This window comes from Photinus pyralis, unplaced genomic scaffold, assembly GCF_008802855.1.
Source record: "Photinus pyralis isolate 1611_PpyrPB1 unplaced genomic scaffold, Ppyr1.3 Ppyr1.4_LG2, whole genome shotgun sequence".
Lineage (NCBI taxonomy): Eukaryota > Metazoa > Arthropoda > Insecta > Coleoptera > Lampyridae > Photinus > Photinus pyralis.
The window spans coordinates 25396026-25413019 of record NW_022170403.1 but is presented as its reverse complement, the minus strand read 5'-3'; the positions used below and the strand labels follow the sequence as shown (position 1 = coordinate 25413019).

General features: G+C 39.2%; 2 protein-coding genes across 3 annotated transcripts; one reads left to right on the top strand and one right to left on the bottom strand.

Moving 5' to 3' along the window:
- The first annotated feature begins 36 nt into the window (after window positions 1–36).
- LOC116164716 (transcription factor Sox-14-like) lies at window positions 37–9175 on the top strand. 2 transcript variants are annotated; one of them, XM_031478926.1, is made up of 7 exons: window positions 37–79; window positions 130–348; window positions 6029–6180; window positions 7314–7478; window positions 7630–7708; window positions 7756–7991; window positions 8058–9175. In XM_031478926.1, the coding sequence occupies exons 1-7, from the start codon at window positions 49–51 to the stop codon at window positions 8241–8243; spliced, it is 1068 nt and encodes a 355-aa protein (XP_031334786.1). In that variant the 5' UTR covers window positions 37–48; the 3' UTR covers window positions 8244–9175. The 2 variants fall into 2 exon arrangements, with proteins under 2 accessions (XP_031334786.1, XP_031334787.1); XM_031478927.1 differs by lacking the exons at window positions 37–79; window positions 130–348 and adding an exon at window positions 5453–5828.
- A 2922-nt stretch (window positions 9176–12097) lies between these two features.
- Window positions 12098–16952, bottom strand: LOC116162934 (E3 ubiquitin-protein ligase parkin). The gene is made up of 12 exons (XM_031476710.1): window positions 15617–16952; window positions 15455–15561; window positions 15293–15399; window positions 15131–15237; window positions 13684–15075; window positions 13478–13637; window positions 13231–13430; window positions 13040–13188; window positions 12793–12991; window positions 12606–12743; window positions 12348–12555; window positions 12098–12292 (listed from the first exon to the last, which is right to left on the bottom strand). The coding sequence occupies exons 5-12, from the start codon at window positions 13939–13941 to the stop codon at window positions 12183–12185; spliced, it is 1422 nt and encodes a 473-aa protein (XP_031332570.1). The 5' UTR covers window positions 13942–15075; window positions 15131–15237; window positions 15293–15399; window positions 15455–15561; window positions 15617–16952; the 3' UTR covers window positions 12098–12182.
- Between the last annotated feature and the right edge of the window lie 42 nt (window positions 16953–16994).

Genomic DNA, 16994 nt, shown 5'->3' with positions numbered 1-16994 from the left:
CAAAAGGGAAGCATTTGACAGTAACAATTAACGCTTTGTTTAATTATAATGATGAACGTTCAACCTGCTCATAATATCGGTAAGTACGTAAAGTTAGGCACAGTCGCTCCAATCAGTTTTTATTCCTAGTTGCACCCTTCAAGGCAAAAATTCCGAGACCGGCAAACGCGTTCATGATCTACGCCAATGAAAATCGAAAGGAAATGTCGCAAACGTTTCCTCGCGAATCGAACAAGGATATCAGCAAGCGGTTGGGTTTAACGTGGAAGTCGCTGGAGGTGTCCGAGAAAGCCAAGTATTACGAAATGGCTAAAGCTGTTGGGGAGGCGCACAAGAAGAAGTATCCAGGTGAGCTAACGTTTGGGAGTTTTCTCGGTGGAATGTGTCTTACTGTTGCCATAGATAACAATTAGTAGTGCAGAAAGTAGCAATTTTTAGAGGTTTCGGTATGAGCTTGAATGCTGAGTCGGCAAAATTAAACAAATGCATTGGTTCAATTTGATCTATTCAGAATTTCTGGATAATTTGTTGTTGAAGGGGGTTTTTATTTAGTAGAAGATAAATATTGAAGACTTTGCAGTCATATATGATGTCGCAATGTGAAATTTGTCGAATGTCTAAGCTACACTTCCAGCAGTGGCAACTTATCGTTAGTTAAGCATAACTTTAATACCATAGCAACGATTGTTTAATAATCGTTGCCATAGATTTTAAGTTCGACTTAACTTTAAGCAAGGCTTCATTTTGATGGTGGAACTGGACATGACACCTATCTAGAAATTTTAAAGAATTGTCAGGGGGTATCTGGGAATACATACATTATTTACAGGAACCTACAGATTTATGTGGGAATTAAAAAAGTTTAGTGTAAACGGATATTGATTATAATAATTTATATTTTGGATATTTTTTCTATTAAGACAGATAGAGGTATACACTAAATGTAAAAGTTGTAGTAGTGACGAGTTGTCTTAATCTATCTTAAAAAGCACAGAAAAAAAGACTATTATTATTATATTCGATACGGTTGGCTGTCTGGCTGGCTAGCTGTCCGACTGAGATCTCGGAAACTTCAAATTTTCACTAAAAGCTTTCTGCTATAGTGTAGATGTGCAGACTATTTTGTGTTAGATGACTCGTGAGATCGATGATTTAAAACTTTGCTAATAAAATACTGATCTATATAACCAAAAATGCGCTTTCATCATGTAACGCCATTTCAAAAAGATACTCGGGCTACATTTTGATTTATAGGACCGTTTTTACTAATCGCACTTTATGAAAAGGAATGTTCACTCGATTCAAATAGAAAAGTTTTAGCATTTGTAATGGTAGCTTGCTTTTCAGTTTCAAAGTTTTCGGTTTCCATTAAGTATAGGCAAATATACACGTGCTCGCCAGGAGAGAATTCCGGTTACAGAACAACCGGTGCCGGTCTACAATCGTATGGTTTAATATTAAATACATACGATTGAAGACCGGCATGTTGTTCTGTGACCGGCATTCTTTCCCGGCGAGCACCGCTTCATACGAAAGGTGAACGCAAGTGGGTATGGCGATAAACAAGCGATAAAACGAGTGCGGTAGGAAAAATTTTACTAGTGTTATAGAGGATCAACTTTATTTAGTATGAACGAGGGTCTTCAACCCTTGTAATGTAACTAACCGTGACAGATTGAAAAAAGTGCGTTTTATTATTCTATCTATCGTGTCAATGTTGAACGAAAAAACTTTTTGTTCAACATTCACGATCCTATTCTGGAAGTCGCTCGCATCTTAAGAAAAACATAGATTTTTGATCGACATAAGGTGTGCTGTGACCGGCAATCTTTCACGGCGATTCAGCAGGGCCGCAGCCTTAAACTAAAATAATTTAGCATGCTTAAAAATATATTCAAAATTTTTTTAAAAAATTAACAAAAGAAGAGGTAAAAATTTCAACCATTTTAAGTGGCGATATTGATGGTTGAATGATCGATTTAATAGTTTTCTATTATTAAATAACGCCAACGCTTCTTCGAAAACGACATTTTCGGTTTTTGTTCAGAATTTCGTAGAGCTACAAGAAACTTTGAAAGGGAAAATTAATCAGCATGAAAGTGTGGGTAACTGGTAATACGTAGTACTTGCATAAGAGAGATCCGAAGAGAGATCTACAAATGACCTCCAACTCCAAGTCGATACGATACACACATTTCTTGGGCATCAAGCAATCGAGTTTGGTCTTTTTCCCAAAAAAATTGGTGCATAAATAAGGATTTAGATCGATATTGGTGATACAGTGATGGATACTAAAATTAATTTTTGATAGTTGTCCATCTGGAACCATGAACTATCTTATAGCGAACCCCAGAAGTCGATATGAGTTCTTCTTCCCAAGAAAATCAGTACATAAATAACGATTTTGACATTTTTTGTGAACAAAAATACACATGAACCACTTCTTGGGCATTGCGCAATTGAATTTCCCTAGAAAATTGATTTTGACATTCATTTTGGTCACCAAACATAGAAATGTATCATTTCTTGGTCATCGAGCAATCGAGTTTGATCTTTTTCCCAACAAAATTGGTGCATAAATAATCACTTTTCCCAATTTAGACCTATAACACGTGATGAATGCCAAAGTTAATTTTTGATAGTCGATACGAGGTCTAGATACTGAGCTATAGTACGGAACGACACGCAGACGGACGGAAGTGTGAAGTCATAAGCGCTCCTTTCATGGATTGCGCTAAAAACGAATTCCTTCAGTAGAATAGAGCAAGTTATTAATATTTCACCTGATGCCCGCTCTTAGTAACTAATCTGGCTACAGCCCTGATGGCGAGAGTATTAGAAAAACACTTGAAACCCTGGTCTTGCTGATCTGTGCTTTAAGTGCAGGGTAAAATTACAAGTTTTTTTAGATACAAGTACCTAACGAAAGTTTGATTTGAAAAATCAGAATTTAATTTTGAGTTGCAATCCGGAATTTTGGATTACAACTTGGAATTTACATGAACTAAGGACATCAAAATGGCGTTTTGAACACAATCGCTACGCTCGGCGGCAAAAGTGGCAAATTCACACTAAAAAATGACTGAAGTCTTATCAAATAATGTTTTTTAAACTGTGTATATGTTATTCTCAATAGCTGCCAATAGCTTGTTAACATAACATTTCATCGTTTGCGTTCTTGGCGTTTACTTTTGCGTAACAAAACAAGTTGTAAATCGCATATGCATGACGAAAGCGCATTTTTGGTAATATCGATCAGTATTTTATTAGCGAAGTTTAAAATTATCTGTTTCGTGAGTAATCTAACTCAAAATAGACTAGAGCCTGCACATCTACCTACACTATAGCGAAAGCTTTAGTGAAAATTTGAAGTCTCTAGCTATTATAATTGCTGAGATCTCAGCCGGACAGTCACCCAGCCCGCCATAACGAATATAATAGCGTATTTTTTTCAAAAATGCGCTAAAAACTTAGATGTCTGTTGGAGATATAACATGCGACAATGTTCAGAAATGTGTAAAGATCTGTTTCTAGTCGCTATAACATATTCGTACATTCTTTCAGCACAGATTACCACTAATCTGTGCTTTCAGATATAAAGGCATTAAGTCTGAAATAAAAAAGTAGGTAATTTACTTTTACAGCATACAAATACTTATGGGCGTTGTGGGCATTCGACGAAGTGTCCTAGACCCTGATTTTTAACGTATACTTCCAAAAAATTCCCATAAGGCAAAACAACTTTTTATTAACGCAAAGAACTAAAGTGCCTTTTATCTGTTGTATCGTTATTATAGTTACTGCTTCCAATTGCTAACCAAATTTATTTGCTATAGTGACCGGTAAAATAAGCATACTACCATAATTGGAAATTTGCCAAACTACACGTTGAAAACGGGTGTAAGCAGATTTTCATACAAATAAGTAAGTAGTAAAACAAGGGTAGCAAACCAGGTTTAATAATTTTTTAAGTTTCTATACCGTACGCAGTCCCTAATAAAAAATTGACGAAAGTACTTTCGCCTAGTTTACAATAACCGAAGTCTATTTCTCTTTCTTTACTTGGGCTTTATATTAAACATCCCTTTGAGCCGTCTGAGCCGGACTGACCTTTGGCACATACGTACCTTTCCAACGCAAACACTAGTAAACCAAATAATATAAATTAAATAGCGAGGGCCTGAAGAGTTTGAACACGAACGAAGGTGACGTTGAACGACGCAAAAGGTATATTTTTAAACGCGCCAAATTAGAGTGTAACATTGATTTTTTAGCGAGTTAATTATCTGCACAAGAATACTTCATATTGATTTTCCGGTATCAAGATAATGCTTAAATCTTGTTTACTAAAGCCGTTTTTTTCCTCGCACTGCAGCAGTCGATAGCAAGACGAAGCGCGAAGCCCTCTCACTTCATTACCCAACTCCCAACTATTTTAATAGTTACGAGGTGGGATTAGAAATAACGGTTTGATTTTCTACAGATCAATGGAAGCCCTTTGGCTGTTACGGTTTAGCGTCATCGCTCTCGGTAAAGAGCGAGCGCAGGCGTTTTTCCACATTTTTTCCCTCTTGTAACACGGTTAAAATGTAGGGCAGTAACTTTATATTAGTTATGCCCAAATCAGACTTGTTTCCGTTTGGATAACAAATTCAGCGACGACGTCAGGTAGACGTTTTCTTTGAGTTTCACTTTTTGGAGGGGTTGTATTGACATGGCGTTGATGTCCATGCGAAGACTGGAAACGTGGGGATTGCCGGATCGACCTGTTCGTTTCGTATTGAATCTTCCGAAGGGGGCAAATGTTAGTTTGCAGTTAGCCGAGAAAGGCACTTTGTGTTTAAATTTCTATGTTTCATTCATGGATTTGAATGTGCAGCTAAGCTGGGATCAGATCCTTGCAACAACGTGTTGCGTGCGGCATTTTAATAGTTATTAGGTCTAATAATTTCGAGCCCCCTTTCAGTTTTCATTCAGTTTCCCTTTTGAAACCTGACACTGAGAAATTAAGCATATCATTGGAAAAGACTGAGCTACTTGGCTTTTAATTAACTATTGTGTGCTGGGTGAGAGTCCCCCTAAGAAATTCGCTGCGAAAGGAAATTCACACCTCTACCTCTCGGGCACTTTTATAGATTTATTTCAGTATCACTTGGCCGATCAATACCGGATTAGACACATTCTGGCGTGCACACATATGTTGAATCGTGTAGTCCTCCAATTAACGTCCTTCGTCAGTTTAAAATTCCCACCTGGGAGAAAGTGCGGCATCCCATACTTAAGAAATGGAACTCGATAAGCAGCTGGTATTTGCACGTTGCGTATGATTATATGGGCGAATGACCCACTTGTCCAGGGTATTGCAGACTCAGGCGCGCCCGGTGGGTGAGACGACGCTGGTCTGTATTGATTGCGCTATTCAGTCGGCGGCGTCGTCCGGCGTCGCCAACTACGCGCTCCACACTACGCGGTCTTCTCCCGCACGAATCGCACGAACGTCGCTCTCGTAAAAGTTTTGGCGCGAAAATTTCCGTCTGCGTGATTTAAACAACTTTCGTCATGCGGCAGTTATCAAAACTGCCGTTTTCTCAAAATTCGTACTCATCATGAGCTTACCTTTTCATTTTTTTTTCAAATTTATCTTCTTCAAAACTGAATGTCAGTAATGGATTGTTGCAACTACCTGCAATATAAACAATCATTCTACCGGCCGCAATTTTACGAAAACGGATTTTACAATCGAGATTACTACGGACATCCATATCAAAGTTACTATGCCCATGCAAACTATTACTCTCAGCAGTGGCCTAATTCAGCTTCACTTTCAGGTACCAAACTTTTCTAACACGTCACATATTTATCACTTTTGTCATATACCTGCATATTTTTAGCCTTTCCAAGAATCGATTTTGAATTTAATTAATTATCGCGCGAAGGGTACTCATTTCTCGCTCGCGTTCAACTTTTTCATATGTTGTGCGCGCCTATACTAATGCATTTTTAAAAGTTGAATATTATGTGTTTGTAGATTACGTTTACAATCCCAAAGAAGCGCGAATTAGGAAGGCAATGCGTGAATCCTCCAGAGATCAAACACTTGGGGCAGCGCCCACTACTTCTCCACGAGGAGGACGTCGAACGCAGACTTGGCTGAACGGTCCAGAAGAACACCTGATGATGGTTTGTATACCACTTTATAACTTCATTTTTGAGTTACACTCTGCCAAGGTAGTAAAAGTAGTGCGTACAAAGAGAAAGGGAACATATTATGCACATCTACAACTTTTTCTTATAAACGATTGTGTCAAATATCGAATTACCACACATTTGGTTTAGTGTATGAAATTTGGGTTTCGGTTAACAAGGCCCTAAGCCATTTGTTTTCATCTATCGATGACAGAATAAGGAAATTAATGATCCATTTCTTAAAGGTTTCAATTTTGACGTAGAGACAGGTTCAAAAGTCCCTGTAGGTACTGTTTAAAGGTGTCACTGCGGAAAATTTTTTGACTTATCAAACACCAATTCAAAGAATTATTAGTAGCAGTCTGCTTTCCAGAAACTTTCCAGAGAGCATCTTCGTTGTTGAGATCTTTCTTACTGTGATTTAATATGCAATTAACGTAATGATGTTCCAAGAGGGTATGTGTAATTACGGTTGGTTTACCAGTTACCTAAATTGTTCGTTGAAATTTTAATCGAGATCGGATGCAATTGTTAATAGTAGGCGTGGGAGGGATGACGACGGCACGTCACAACTTCATTCTGCAACAAAACGTGTGGGGTCTGTCTACCGTTGGTAATCAATATGCTTAAAGCTTCGGAAGGGCTTCGAAATATCTAAACGTCAATTGTCAGCCTGTCCATAGGAATGCGACTGTTCGTGTTAAGGAGATTTGAACCGAAGCGCTGTACCATTTTTCCAGTAATACGCAGCATGTTTGAAATAAATAGGCGATGTATACGTTGCCATAGCATTAGAGATGGTTGGATGGTAACAACGCCTTCCCGTTGCTAGGTAACGATCAAGAGCGTCGTGGCGCCTATTGCGAAATACCGTCGATATCAGAGACTTTCTCGGTGTTAACCATGCGCTTGGCGGACTGCCGGGACCGATACCGATTTTATTCACGTCGATACCCAGCTGACATTGACGCTATTTGCATTATGCTGTGCAAAAATCCGTCTCTCCTCCACCTAATCGTGCAATTCTCGATCAATCGACGTGACACGAAATGGTTATCGCCTCATATTTATGCACCCATCCGACATTTTAAATCTCCGCAGGAATTTGAGGCAGTTTTTTTTTGCAGACTCCACCACCGCCAGACTTGAGTAGTCAAATGTGCGGCAACCCCATCTTTCCAGGACACCCTTCGAGTGTGGGCCAATTTATGCCACCTATGAACGCGTATACGAAGCTGGTGCACGTTTTACCTTCCAGTGGGTGGTTACAAGATTCTCCCACATACATGCAGGTGAATCATAAGACAAAACCGTCTCTATAACAAACATAGCATTTATGGATAATAAAACCGATATCGAGAATATTAAAGTTTCCAATAAATGCCGCCCTTTGAACTTCGCCGGGTTATTTTTAAAACAGAAATTAATTTCGAATAATTGCAGCATAATCCTATGGCCGAATTACAACACCACCAAGCGCATATGTGGCATCAGTATCAAGAGTCTTTGAGGCCGTGTGCAGGTTTGTATGGGCTCGGTTCTCCGCTATTTTACGTTGGCCTTTTTTAGATCCGTCTTACATGCTGCACTCGCACCCTCCTCCCTACCAAGAAACGAACGGTAACGATTTACAATCGCATAAAAAATGCAAATCACAAACAGACGAATTGCTCGCGACAAAAGTTGAGAATAGGGCGAAACTGGAAAAAATAGAGCGCAAAGTCGATAGCACTTTTTTACCCGCCGAAGAGACGGTCATTGTACAAAACCCATTCGATGGAGACGACGAGGTGAAATTGAAAAAAGTAAGCTGTTCTTGTAATTGTTTTAACGATCGAATGGGGATGATTAACAATAACGTCTGTTGCTAGCAATCTTCATCCATGTCACACCCGAACGGTTCCGTAAAGGCGCTGCCCGATTTCAATGAAGCTTTTGGTTCAACAGAACGAGGCCGATTTCAAAGTCCGCCCGATCCACGGCTGGCACCGAACAAAAGCTATCTAGATTCCTTTCTGCTTAACGACGGAATCAAATTCTACGACTATCACGCTTAAATCGTTTTCAGTTGGCGTCGTTATTGTAATCAAAAAAAATTTAGACAGCATGGTTTTCTTCTTAGTTTACCTTTGGTTTGGATTTTGAAAAAGAATTGTGCCTTCCAAAAAGTTCTTCCTTCCTTTCCCTTCTCTTCCGTTTAGTTTTTGAACAATTTATACATATGATTTGGGACCAAGGTTTCGATTTAGTTGTTTCTATTTTTTTTTAAACAATTGTAAATATGCAAGAATCAAATTTAGATTAGGATAGGATTAAAACCAAACATTGGCAAGATAATGGCGCTCCGCCCGCGTTTGGATCCCACCCCGCATGTGCTCCCAACCCTTCTCGCTACCAATCCGCCGAGTATGATGTAGGTATCAGTTTAGAATTTACCGTTACCGCTGCCAATTTTCTTGTTGCCAATTCGCTTCTATAATTCTGTGCAAACCTCGACGGAACCCGTGGCAGTTTATTGTAAAATAAAATTACGTAATAATATAAGGTTGTGCCTTAGTAGATATGTCAAAGAGAAAAATATTACCAAATTAAGAAAAATTGTAAGATAGAGCTTCCCGAAAATTATAATAATTTCTATTTGGGAAATTGTATAGATACAAATTTATCAAACTATGCTTCCCAAATTAATAGCGAAATATTCTAAATCTTCCTTTAGTCTTCAAACGTCATCAAAAGTAAATAATAGTAATTTTTGGATTGGTTTCCGAATTTTTATAGCCAAGAGGATGAACGAAACGTAGCGACAAAGTTAAAGTATATATATTTAACAATGGTAGTAACTGTGGTCCATAATTTATATCTTAATTATAATATTATTATTGTGATGGTGATTTAAGTAGTTATAGGCAATTAACGACACCAGATAATACTGTACAAATATATTAACAAAAACGGTTACAGATTTCCAATATAAATTATATTGTATGTTGTACTAGATTTACTTCATTAGACAATGGTACATTTTAATCGCGATTTGTAGTCAGTTTTGATCACGGACGAGAATTATAGCTTTGAATGATATCGGCAAACGAAGTTATTTTATATAGACACGTTTATTTAAATTTATCAACAAAGGTAGCGTTGATCAAAACTGCACATATCAAAGTGATATCGTTTAAATTAAATTCTAAGTCAAATTAGTGACTTTATTTTACCTCCTCTACCTAATGTATAGGTACCTACCTAACACCGTACATCTTGTTTTTAGAAGAAGTTCCCCGCAGAAGAGATTAAAACCCAAAAAGACGCCCAAACTCCGAATTGCGAAGGGTGTAAGCATAAACAACCACGGAACAATGCGTATTGTTTTGGAATACATTTGAATAACTCAAACTTGGTTTATACAGATATTGGTGTCATACCAATGTACTACAATTATTCTAATGTTGATGAGTTGCTACATAATATTAATGGGACTTTCTTTTAGACCGTTTAGATTTTATTGTGTGCAACAACCACCACTCACTGACACTATATGAAGTGGTATACCTATTCCTTTGCTTTGGTTGTATGTGTATAGAAATAAAAGTTTATATTTTTCGTTTTCGATAACTCTTAGCGACATTGGTGCGAAAATGTCATGGTTGTATTTTGGCATTTGGACACTGTGGATAGTTTGTGAACTAGCTAAAAATTCTGGTTAATTTATATAATTTTCTGGTGGTTTGTACTTTGGCGATAAACTACCTGGATAGTATATAAACCAACCGATATTCGTAGCTGTTGTAGAGAAACGATTATTTTCCGTCATAATAACCACACGTTTGGATAGTTTACATCCAGCTAGTTTATAAACTAGCCAAGTAAAAACTTTAGCCGTAACATATATAATAAAAATTGAATGCGACTGTGACGAACATGTTGTCGGTGCCTCCTGTATCAAAAATGTTAAGATCAAGCTGGTCCGTGTGTATAACTTGGATACTTGTGGTTTTGGTTACAAAGTCTAACAATGCACTAATAAAAAAAATTGTGCAGCAGACAAAGGGCTCAGTGAGTTCCATTAGGGAGCTACGCCTATAAAAGTCAAAAGCTTTACATTTTGGATGACATTACATTACATTATGGATTCCAGAGGCCAAATTCTATAAGAATTGCAGCCCAAAAAAAAAGTGTAGGTATACACTTCTTTTTTTACCAAAAATCGACTGCCCCAAAATTTCTCGGGAAAAAACTTTTGTTTTCAAAGGGCTGTAACTTTTGAACTAGTAGCCCAATCTTGGAACTGTTTGAAATTATGGATTCTACAGGCCACATTCTATAAGAAACCAGCCTTTATACAATCAGCCCTAGTTATTGTTCGCTTTGTTTGACTAAATGTGCAATTTAAGAATCGCGATATTTTACCGTTCAACCAACCTTTTTTTTTCAAATTAAAAAAAAACGCGATAAATTCTTCTATACTTCCGGTGTAAAGATTTACGAATTTCAGTTTATCAAAACACAGCAACTATCAAATAGGGACAATTGATATTACTACATTAAGCCTAATGACATCAAAATATAGATCAAAACTAATAAACCAGTAAAAGAAATTTCAAATTCCGGAAATAAATGACAGAAATATATTATTTAAGTTTAGGTATTCAGCGCGGAACGGCTGTGTCGGTGACGTCATTTTACGTAATTCCAGGAAATACGATTTCCCATATAAACAAAAATTTTTAGAGGCGATTCATAGGCGATACCACTCTTTTATGATCGCATGCTCAAGACATGGTCTTAGCAAACTAGGTGAAGTGACGTCCCGAAATTATTATTCCAATCGCAACTTTAGTCTTGTAACTTTGGGATTTGTGGAGTAATTTTGTTGATTCTATCACATTTTTGTTTCATTTTACTTAAATTTTCATAATTAATTTATACCAAAAAGCTGGAAACTTCTCCATTGTCGACGACGTGGTCGCTGTCGGCGTAGTGTCTCTAGTAATTTTTTTCCGAATAGTCGGCGTTGTGGGCACGTTCGGCCTAGTGTCCCTTGCACACTTGTCGGCGATGTGGGCATGGTCGGCGTAGTGTCCCTTGTACACTTGTCGGCGATGTGGGCACGGTCGGCGTAGTGTCCGTCGGCGAAGTGGGCATGGTCGGCGTTGTGTCCCTTATACACCTGTCGGCGATGTGGGCATGGTCGGCGTTGTGTCCCTTGTCCACTTGTCGGCAATGTGGGCACTGTCGGCGTAGTGTCCCTAGTCGGCGATATGGACCATCCAAAAATCGGGTCGGCGTTGTGGGCATTCGGCGAAGTGTCCCGCCCCCGGAATTTCCATGAAAACGTCCTCCTCGATAACTCCATTTAGGAAGGCCGTTTTAACGTCCATTTGATGCAACTCTAAATCGTATTTGTTAGCAATAGCAAGGACAGCTCGGACTACAGATAGTCTGGAAACNGACTAGAAACCAATTTCGAAAGAAAATTCAAAGGGCTGTAACTTTTGAACTAGTAGCCCAATCTTGGAACTGTTTGAAATTGTGGATTCTACAGGCCACATTCTATAAGAAAATTTTTTTTCCGGGTCGATCTGAGACAATTTTTTGTTCGGGCCTCAAAAGAAGGCAGTGTACGACCTTCCTTTTTTACCAAAAATCGGCTGCACCAAAATTTCTCGGGAAAACACTTTTTCTTATTAATTTTGGTGCGTAGAATCCAAAACAATTCGTACTTTTTCGAAAAGACTTCTCAATCAAGTTATATCTATCGAATCGAATCGAATACATTTTGGCGCCCGACGTGGGGCACACAGCAATACTGGAACGCTCGGTCAGCTAAGAGTGAGGACCACAAGGGACATCTCTGTCCTACTCTCTCTCGCAAGTACACGCATGTAGCGCCGATCTTTGAATGAGACATACAAAAATTGTTCAAATTTATTTAGTTAAGTATATAACAATAACAAAAAAAGAAACATAAATCACAATGACAACCATAACAATCAACTTTATCCAAACCAATGGCTCCCCATGCAGTCTGTCGTCCACGGTGTTTGACAGACCCAACACCAATTAAATCCGCACCCTCCTCGAGTACACACCATATGCATACACCCTCCTAAAAAGATAATAAACGCTTTCAACCTGACCAAACACAATTGTCTTGCACGTACCATCACGTTCAGTTGGTGTTTTACACTTTGGGCAAGGTTTGGTCAACACTCTTATAGCAACCTTTGAAGCTTCATCCCATCTGGCTTGGGAAACCAGTGCCGGATCCACATTAAACTCAGTATCTATCCTATCTGTATTACTCTCTGGATCAAATGGAGCACAATCACCAATATGGTAGCCCTGAAGGCATAAACGGCAGAACACGTACTGTAGAAAAAATCAATAATTGACAGGTAATCTAGCAAAAAGCTCCATACTCCGCATCCACCAGTACATCTAATTTTGATACAGTCTGGTTCCGGTATAATGCCCATACCACAGCCGGGCTGTGGACACAGCACTCCTCCTGTGCTCAGTACAAACTCTTCTGTCGCAAACTGCTGATATTGGGAATACTAAAACCCCCCGGTAACACAAACATTTATTTCCACGTTTCAACAATACCTGAGCTTCCGGCATTAAACGAAAATGATGTGTCTCAGTGATCAAGGAATTTTCACATCTAGCTGGACATGATAGAGTATATCCAAAGTCGGGATGCTCCAAAAATTGCCTATCCCTTAATCTGGTAGAACAATACGTAACAAAACACTCTAAACAGGTCACATGTGCCTCAGCACACGGAAATACCAAAATCGGTGTACTACAAATCAGAGTTAAAGACGACATTTATGTACCACCGTGAATGTACCTAATATCACCGCAGGCTAAACACGGTATACTATGTACATTAGGCCTTATTAAATCTAAGGGTACTGCCTTATCCTCTTCACCTAAAGAAGTATGCTCAGCACATTTAAAGTAAAATTCGGCGAAAGTGGGTTCAGCATTATCTAAAATCTGTACAAAATCAGTAATACTCCCGTAACATCACAAACTTACATTTGCGCATAAGTCGGGGTCGTTCTCACATTGTCCGGTGATTCGCTTAGATTCTAACACATCGACCCAGCTTTGCGGATCTGCGTGTACTGTAAATGCTCCGCTCTTACAAAATTGGCATTTCACTCTTAACTTCCCAGTCTTAAGCCCCTTACATATTGAACAGTAAACAAAAAAATGGGCTTTCGGTTGCTCAATTACTGAAAAGATTCACGTAAGAACTCTAGGATTTCATCAGCTTTAGTACCATTATTACTGCTATCCTCCGTGGACAAATCCTTCAAGGTCTCGCAAAGTGGTTTCGAACCGAACTCTTCTATTACTTCCTCGACAACGGCCCCTGCTAAACTCCGCCGATGCTTCGACTTAACCGCATGTAGAATACTGCACTGTCCCAAGTCGCATTCCTTAAAATTAAACGATGAAACGTTTGCGCAAGAACAGGTCACTTACGGCTATCGTTATTGTATCACCGAGCTCTTTGCCTGCAAAGATTATCTTAACTTCCTCAGGGTGTAAGCCTAATTTGGGAGCAACGACTTCCTTAACGTTTTTAATATCCCATTGAGGATCCAAATTAATTGAAAGTGTGTTGCCGTTGTTTGTCTTAACATAGATGTTCAAGGTGTTGGAAATGTTGTGCTGGCCGAAATAAAATAACTGTAGCATTCTATCTAATATTCTTCTAAAGAAATTTAAAAGAAAAGTCATACTTCACATTCTACCAAAAGAAATAACTGTAAATAGAGATTTTAAAAGTAGAAGGATGTGGCTAGTATCAGCCACAATCCAGGCGTCGGTGGCTAATGTCCGTGTTTTATACAGGGCTCTTCAAAATTATAGATCGATAAAAAAAACTTTCTGATTAACTTTCTGTTTTCAACAATATTTCAACACGCTGCTTCCCTTAAATTGCTCATTACTGCATTGAACACTCCACGCCCTAATAATCAATCAGAGAACATCGTTTTCGGATCGGTTTGAGTCATTAGATTAGTTAATTTTATTAAATACAATTTAAATTTCTGCCACTTTCCTAGATATATGATTGATCATTGGCTTAAGCTGAATTTTATTCGATGTAACTTTAGAGATAAATTCTGACCAACATACAAAATAAGTTATTCTTCACTGTCCTATACAGGGTGGTGAATTGCGTAACGCATCATAGGGACTTCAATGTAGGTAAACATACATAATATGCGATTATTAACTCCCCAAATGTCAATCAGTCAATCAGACCCTACCTGGGTGTAGATCAAGGTAAGTAGCAGGAGAGCAGACAATCTACAAAGCACTCCAGAAGCCATCATTTTACTTTCCGATACTATCGTGGGTTGCAATAGGGACAGCGGGAACAAAAGGAAATGCTTTACTATCATGCTGGGTCATCGGCAGTCAATCAGACCCTAGCTCAGTGTAGATCAAGGTAGCAGGAGAGCAGACAATCTACAAAGCACTCCAGAAGCCATCATTTCACTTTCCGATACTGTCGTGGGTTGCAATAGGGACAGCTGGAACTAAAGGGAATGCTTTACTATCATGCTGGGTCATCGGCAGTCAATCAGACCCTAGCTCAGTGTAGATCAAGGTAGCAGGAGAGCAGACAATCTACAAAGCACTCCAGAAGCCATCATTTCACTTTCCGATACTGTCGTGGGTTGCAATAGGGACAGCTGGAACTAAAGGGAATGCTTTACTATCATGCTGGGTCATCGGCAGTCAATCAGACCCTAGCTCAGTGTAGGATCAAGGTAGCAGGAGAGCAGACAATCTACAAAGCACTCCAGAAGCCATCATTTCACTTTCCGATACTGTCGTGGGTTGCAATAAGGACAGCTGGAACTAAAGGGAATGCTTTACTATCATGCTGGGTCATCGGCAGTCAATCAGACCCTACCTCAGTGTAGATCAAGGTAGCAGGAGATCAGACAAATTACAAAGCACTCCAGAAGCCATCATTTCACTTTCCGATACTGTCGTGGGTTGCAATAAGGACAGCTGGAACTAAAGGGAATGCTTTACTATCATGCTGGGTCATCGGCAGTCAATCAGACCCTACCTCAGTGTAGATCAAGATAGCAGGAGAGCAGACAATCTACAAAGCACTCCAGAAGTCATCATTTCACTTTCTGATACTCTCGTGGGTTGCAATAGAGACAGCTGGAACTAAAGGAAATGCTTCACTATCATGCTGGGTCATTGGCAGTCAATCAGACCCTACCTCGGTGTAGATCAAGGTAGCAGGAAAGCAGACAAACTACAAAGCACTCCAGAAGCCATCATTTCACTCTACGATACTGTGAGGGGTTGCAATAGAGCCAGCTGGAACTAAAGGAAATGCTTTGCTATCATGCTGGGTCATCGGCAGTCAATCAGACCCTACCTCGGTGTACATTAAGGTAGCAGATCTTCAGTCGTAAGCTGGTTATACAGATTTCAAGGTGTCTACTTCGTGTAGGTATATACCAAGGTACGGTTACGCCATAATTTTACCTAGGTATATTAGGTAGGTACCTACTATGGTTACGCTTTGTCATCTAAACCACGTAAATTGTCAAACAGTCTTCTAAAGTGTTCTACTCCTACGTCCTAGAGTAGAGCCTTTAAAAATATTTAAGAACACTAATGTGCTGCTTGAGAAGCTTAGGTATTTGAAGGATAGGTACAATTATATTTAAACAAATTTGCTGTGGCTAGCACAGAGGCCACCCTGTCCAAAAGGCAATCAAACGCATTAGGAGCCAAGAACTTCTACGACCTCTGAGAGCATACACGAGTTTTAGAAAGGCTTTCATTCCTTCAAAGGCTCCATAGATCTCGTTTCGTTTAATATTTAAAGAATATAAAAAGGTTGCTACGTGTTTCAACAATACGTCTTCATCGGGCGTTGTTTGTGTAGAAAAAATAGAGCCCCCAATCTTTCTATATTTGGCCCATTAAAGTGTCTGTGGCGACGCGCCGCTTGCACATCCTGCAGCAAACTAAAACGTGCTGCAGGCTCGTTGGTCAAAAGGACCAACTGATGACAACGTCCCCGGCTGCAAATGTTTATAAGCAGAGCTCCAAACTTCAAGAAACAACAGCTCTCCGCCTGCACTACCAATTCCCCTTGCCTGCTCGACCTCGCGCCACGCTCCACCAGCCAGAAGACCATTTTGTATATAGGTATTGTAAATTTATTCCATAAGGCGCGATTCATAACGTAAAATATTCTGGTTGATAGATCTTGACGGTCTAGATTCCAGACGGTGCGACGTGACTGTACTCTCAACTCAATATAGCTATAGCTTTCAATCTAAGAATATTTTTGCGATTGCGCTTTAAACGCAACAGCGCATTTTATTTACCGTCACTCGCTATAAGGTAATTCTTCCTAGCTTGTGTCTGTGGGTGCACAGAACACTCAATTAGCTCATACTTATTTACTACAAAAATGGAGAAACCGAAACACATGCTTAACGCCTTTACGCGCACCAGAAAAATAGAAATAGCCTCACACTTAGTATAAATAAAAGTAGTCAATTAGCCAACGTTCATCGACCATAGCAAAAACTAAACCATGCAACATATAAAGAAATATGCAGAAGGGCTTTGATTATTAGTACTCTATATTCAAAGCAGAAGGGAAAGTTGACAGGTCGTTTAAGTTCAGATGTTATACCTACTTCCAAGCTGCAGACCTAATCTATCTCTACCTGATCTCGAGTTATTGTATTAATTGATGGTCCAAACATAAATTATGATTTAACTTCTTATTAATC

Bases quoted from the DNA above. Each gene is read 5' to 3' on its own strand.
- LOC116162934 (XM_031476710.1), bottom strand. From the start codon at position 13,941: ATGACTTTTCTTTTAAATTTCTTTAGAAGAATATTAGATAGAATGCTA. The intron at 13,638-13,683 runs GTAAGTGACCTG...TTTAATTTTAAG, and splicing joins GTGATACAATAACGATAGCC to GAATGCGACTTGGGACAGTG. The intron at 12,293-12,347 runs GTACGTGCAAGA...TTATCTTTTTAG, and splicing joins AACACCAACTGAACGTGATG to GAGGGTGTATGCATATGGTG.
- LOC116164716 (XM_031478926.1), top strand. From the start codon at position 49: ATGATGAACGTTCAACCTGCTCATAATATCG. The intron at 6,181-7,313 runs GTTTGTATACCA...TTTTTTTTGCAG, and splicing joins CAGAAGAACACCTGATGATG to ACTCCACCACCGCCAGACTT. The intron at 7,992-8,057 runs GTAAGCTGTTCT...GTCTGTTGCTAG, and splicing joins ACGAGGTGAAATTGAAAAAA to CAATCTTCATCCATGTCACA.